Here is a 6,000-nt window from a genome sequence, read left to right on the forward strand (position 1 = left end):
TATCAGTGGAACAGCGTGCGTCGTTGTATGTAGGTGCGAACAGAATAGCGCAAGCGTGTATGTCGAGAAGAAAGTGTTCAAATGGTTCAGATGGCTCTGAGCACTATGGGACTTATCATCTGAGGTCATCAGTCCCCTAGACTTAGAACTACTTAAACCTAACTAACCTAAGGACATCACACACATCCATGCCCGAGGCAGGATTCGAACCGGCGACCATAGCAGGCGCGCTGTTCCTTACTGAAGCGCCTAGAACCGCTGGCCATGGTGGACGGCTGAAGAAAGAGTGCGGCTGCACCGGTGCATCTTGTTGCGTGTGATGCAAACACAGGCACGCGGCATTAGGAGCAGCTGTTATTAATATCTTATGCTGAGCGACGTGAAGGCAGTCTATCCGGACACGGACGTACCGATGACGGTGGGCTCGAGGTCGACGGCGACGAGTCGGGGCACGCACTTGCCGCCGAGGCCCTCGCCGAAGAACGCGTTGTAGTCGTCGACGCCGTAGCAGCAGCGCGTGAGGTTCCCGTTGGGCAGCACGCCGTGCTCCAGGCAGAACAGCTCCCACACCGCGTTCATCACCTGCACGCCCGCCTGGCCCACGTGCAGCGAGATCACCGCCCGCTGCGGAAGGCGGCAGCCACCTCTGTGCATCGCCAATACACCTACATCTACATCTACATTTATACTCCGCAAGCCACCCAATGGTGTGTGGCGGAGGGCACTTTACGTCCCACTGTCATTACCTCCCTTTTCTGTTCCAGTCGCGTATGGTTCGCGGGAAGAACGACTGTCTGAAAGCCTCCGTGCGCGCTCGAATCTCTCTAATTTTACATTCGTGATCTCCCTCGTATAAGTAGGGGGAAGCAATATATTCGATACCTCATCCAGAAACGCACCCTCTCGAAACCTGGCGAACAAGCTACACCGCGATGCAGAGCGCCTCTCTTGCAGAGTCTGCCACTTGAGTTTATTAAACATCTCCGTAACGCTATCACGGTTACCAAATAACCCTGTGACGAAACGCGCCGCTCTTCTTTGGATCTTCTCTATCTCCTCCGTCAAACCGATCTGGTACGGATCCCACACTGATGAGCAATACTCAAGTATAGGTCGAACGAGTGTTTTGTAAGCCACCGCCTTTGTTGATGGACTACATTTTCTAAGCACTCTCCCAATGAATCTCAACCTGGTACCCGCCTTACCAACAATTAATTTTATATGATCATTCCACTTCAAATCGTTCCGCACGCATACTCCCAGATATTTTACAGAGGTAACTGCTACCAGTGTTTGTTCCTCTATCATATAATCATACAATAAAGGATCCTTCTTTGTATGTATTCGCAATACATTACATTTGTCTATGTTAAGGGTCAGTTGCCACTCCCTGCACCAAGTGCCTATCCGCTGCAGATCTTCCTGCATTTCGTTACAATTTTCTAATGCTGCAACTTCTCTGTATACTACAGCACCATCCGCGAAAAGCCGCACGGAACTTCCGACACTATCTACTAGGTCATTTATATATATTGTGAAAAGCAATGGTCCCATAACACTCCCCTGTGGCACGCCAGAGGTTACTGTAAACGTCTGTAGACGTCTCTCCATTGATAACAACATGCTGTGTTCTGTTTGCTAAAAACTCTTCAATCCAGTCACACAGCTGGTCTGATATTCCGTAGGCTCTTACTTTGTTTATCAGGCGACAGTGCGGAACTATATCGAACGCCTTCCGGAAGTCAAGGAAAGTAGCATCTACCTGGGAGCCTGTATCTAATATTTTCTGGGTCTCATGAACAAATAAAGCGAGTTGGGTCTCACACGATCTCTGTTTCCGGAATCCATGTTGATTCCTACAGAGTAGGTTCTGGGTTTCCAAAAACGACATGATACACGAGCAAAAAACATGTTCTAAAATTCTACAACAGATCGACGTCAGATATATAGGTCTATAGATATGCGCATCTGCTCGACGACCCTTCTTGAAGACGGGGCTACCTGTGCTCTTTTCCAATCATTTGGAACCTTCCGTTCCTCTAGAGACTTGCGGTACACGGCTGTTAGAAGGAGGGCAAGTTCTTTCGCGTACTCTGTGTAGAATCGAATTGGTATCCCGTCAGGTCCAGTGGACTTTCTTCTGTTGAGTGATTCCAGTTGCTTTTCTATTCCTTGGACACTTATTTCGATGTCAGCCGTTTTTTCGTTTGTGCGAGGATTTAGGGAAGGAACTGCAGTGCGGTCTTCCTCTGTGAAACAGCTTTGGAAAAAGGTGTTCAGTATTTCAGCTTTACACGTGTCATCCTCTGCTTCAATGCCATTACCCAGAGTGTCTGGACATGCTGTTTCGATCCACTTACTGATTTAACGTAAGACCAGAACTTCCTAGGATTTTCTGTCAAGTCGGTACATAGAATTTTACTTTCGAATTCACTGAACGCTTTACGCATAGCCCTCCTTACGCTAACTTTGACATGGTTTTGCTTCTGTTTGTCTGAGAGGTTTTGGCTGCGTTTACACTTGGAGTGAAGCTCTCTTTGCTTTCGCGGTCGTTTCCTAACTTTGTTGTTGAACCACGGTGGGTTTTTCCCGTCCCTCACAGTTTTGATCGCACGTACCTGTCTAAAACGCATTTGACGATTGCCTTGAACTTTTTCCATAAACACTCAACATTGTCAGTGTCGGAACAGAAATTTTCGTCTTGATCTGTTAGGCAGTCTGAAATCTGACTTCTATTACTCTTGCTAAACAGATAAATCTTCCTCCCTTTTTTTTATATTCCTATTAACTTCCATATTCAGGGATGCTGCAATGGCCTTATGATCACTGACTCCCTGTTCTGCACTTACAGAAGCGAAAAGTTCGGGTCTGTTTGTTATCAGTAGGTCCAAGATGTTATCTCCACGAGTCGGTTCTCTGTTTAATTGCTCGAGGTAATTTTCGGATAGTGCACTCAGTATAATGTCACTCGATGCTCTATCCGTACCACCCGTCCTAAACATCTGAGTGTCCCAGTCTGTATCTGGTAAATTGAAATCTCCACCTAAGACTTTAACATGCTGAGAAATATTTGTGAAATGTATTCCAAATTTTCTCCCAGTTGTCCTGCCACTAATGCTGCTGAATCGGGAGGTCGGTAAAAGGAGCCAACTATTAACCTAGCTCGGTTGTTGATTTTAACCTCCACCCATAATAATTCACTACAGGATAAACTACTACTAACAGCGACGAACACTCCACCACCGGTTGCATGCAATCTATCCTTTCTGAACACCGCCTGTGCCTTTGTAAAAATTTCGGCAGAATTTATCTCTGGCTTCAGCCAGCTTTCTGTACCTATAACGATTTCAGCCTTCGGTGCTTTCTATCGGCGCTTGAAGTTCCGGTACTTTGCCAATGCAGCTTCGTCAGTTTACAATTACAATACCGATTGCTGCTTGGCCCCCGCACGTCCTGACTTTGCCCCGCACCCTTTGAGGCTGCTGCCCTTTCTGTACTTGCCCGAGACCATCTAACCTAAAAAACCGCCCAGTCCACGCCACACAACCCCTGCTACCCGTGTAGCCGCTTGCTTCGTGTAGTGGACTCCTGACCTATCCAGCGAAACCCGAAACCCCACCACCCTATGGCGCAAGTCGAGGAATCTGCAGCCCACACGGTCGCAAAACTGTCTCAGCCTCTTATTCAGACCCTCCACTCAGCTCTGTACCAAAGGTCCGCAGTCAGTCCTGTCGACGATGCTGCAGATGGTGAGCTCTGCTTTCATCCAGCTAGTGAGACTGACAGTCTTCACCAAATCAGATAGCCGCCGGAAGCCAGAGAGGATTTCCTCCGATCCATAGAGACACACATCATTGGTGCCGACATGAGCGACCACCTGCAGATGGGTGCACCCTGTACCCTTCATGGCATCCGGAAGGACCCTTTCCACATCTGGAATGACTCCCCCCAGTATGCACTCGGAGTGCACATTGGTTTTCTTCCCCTCTCTTGCTGCCATATCCCTAAGGGGCCCCATTACGCGCCTGACGTTGGAGCTCCCAACTACCAGTAAGCCCACCCTCTGCGACCGCCCGGATCTTGCAAACTGAGGGGCAACCTCTGGAACCCGACAAGCAGCCATGTCCGGCAGAAGATCAGTATCAGCCTGAGACAGAGCCTGAAACCGGTTCGTCAGCAAACTGGAGAGGCCTTCCGTTCAGCCCTCCAGAATTTCTTTCGCCCCCTTCCACACCTCGAGACGACCTCCCACTCTACCACGGGTGAGGAGGCAGCTTCAATGTGGGCAGTATCCCGGGCAACCACAGCCGTAGTCCGATCGGGGGATGCGTGGGACGAGCTGGCCGTCCCCGACAAACCCCCATCCGGACCCCCACAGTGATTCCCATTGGCAACAGCCTCAAGCTGTGTGACCGAAGCCAACACTGCCTGAAGCTGGGAGCGAAGGGATGCCAACTCAGCCCGCATCCGAACACAGCAGTTGCAGTCCCTATCCATGCTAAAAACTGTTGTGCAAAGAACGTCTGAACTAATCTACAGAGAGCACAAACAATTCGACACAAAATTTAAACGGTTATTAAAATATAAGATTGCCTAGTAAATGCAGTAATGCTGTCACTTGCGCACTGCTGACACACTGCTCGGCGGCGGAAGGAGACTACGCGATTTTACACTATTCAGGTACTAAAACGCGATGCTACAACTCTCAAATACTATAATACGCCCGAAATTTATGAATAAACAATGCAAATACCAAAAACACGCAAAGTAGTTAAGAATTAAACTATGTAACAAATAAGTGACCTTTCTCCACGGCACAGTGGACTGTAGTTTACTTTAGCTTAAGTTACTTGCATCATCCGTTAGTTAAAACTGCCACCTCTCACTACGATGTCGAGAGAGTCGTTAATAGTTTACAATTACACTGAAGCGTCGAAGAAACTCGTATAGCCAAGCCTATTCAAATACAGAGGTATGTCCGAGGGTAATCCCAAAAGTAAGGTCTGCTATTTTTTTATAAGTACATAGAAACTGATGTAAATCATTGTAGAAATAAACAGGTCTATGTACTTATAAAAAAATAGAAGACCTTACTTTTGGGATTACCCGTGAATACGGCGCTGCGGTCGGTAACGCCTATGTAAGACAATAAGTGTCTGGCGCAGTTGTTAGATCGGTTACTGCTGCTACAATGGCAGGTGGCAGAATAGATTTATGTGGGTTTGAACGTTGCGTTACAGTTGGCGCAAGAGCGAACGGACACAGCATATCCGAGATAGCGATGAAGTGGGGATTTTCCCGTACGACCATTTCACGAGTGTAACGTGAATGTCAGTAATACGTTAAAACATCAAGTCTATGACATCGCTGCGGCCGGTAAAAGACGGCGACTGAATAGAATCGTTCAACGCGACGGAAGTGCAACTCTTCCGCAAATTGCTGCAGATTTCAATGCTGCGCCATCATCAAGTGTCAGCGTGCGAAGCATTCAACGAAACATCATCGATATGGGTTTTCGGATCCGATGGCCCACTGGTGTACCCTTGATGACCGCACGACACAAAGCTTTACGCTCGCCTGCGCCCATCAACACCGACATTGGACTGTTGATGACTGCAAAGATGTTGCCTGGTCGGACGAGTCTTATTTGAAATTGTATCGAGCGGATGGACGTGTACGGATATGGCGACAACGTCATGAATCCATCGTACTGCATGTTAGCAGGGGACTGTTCAAGCTCGTGGAGGCTCTGTAATGGTGTGGAGGGGGGGGGGGGGTTACAGTTGGAGTGATATGGGACCCCTGATACGTCTAGATACGACTCGGGCAGGTGACACGTACGTAAGCATCCTGTCTGATCACCTGCGTAATCTCATGTCCATTGTGCGTTCCGACAGACTTGGGGAATTCCAGCAGGACAGTGCGACACCTCACAAATCCAGAATCGCCATAGAGTGGCTCCAGGAACACTCTTCTGAGCTTAAGCACTTCCGCCGGCCA

The 6,000-nt window shown here is 48.4% G+C and overlaps 1 protein-coding gene across 1 annotated transcript in view; it reads right to left on the reverse strand.

Annotated features, from left to right (window-relative positions):
* The window catches only part of LOC124584365 (tubulin alpha chain-like), a 57,889-nt gene extending 57,235 nt beyond the window's left edge, over window positions 1-654 (reverse strand). Inside the window, exon 1 of the mRNA XM_047131369.1 lies at window positions 411-654. Within this exon, the coding sequence (XP_046987325.1) occupies window positions 411-654 (244 nt within the window). The remainder of the gene's footprint in view (window positions 1-410) is intronic.
* Between the last annotated feature and the right edge of the window lie 5,346 nt (window positions 655-6,000).

This window comes from Schistocerca americana, chromosome 1, assembly GCF_021461395.2.
Source record: "Schistocerca americana isolate TAMUIC-IGC-003095 chromosome 1, iqSchAmer2.1, whole genome shotgun sequence".
Classification (NCBI taxonomy): domain Eukaryota; kingdom Metazoa; phylum Arthropoda; class Insecta; order Orthoptera; family Acrididae; genus Schistocerca; species Schistocerca americana.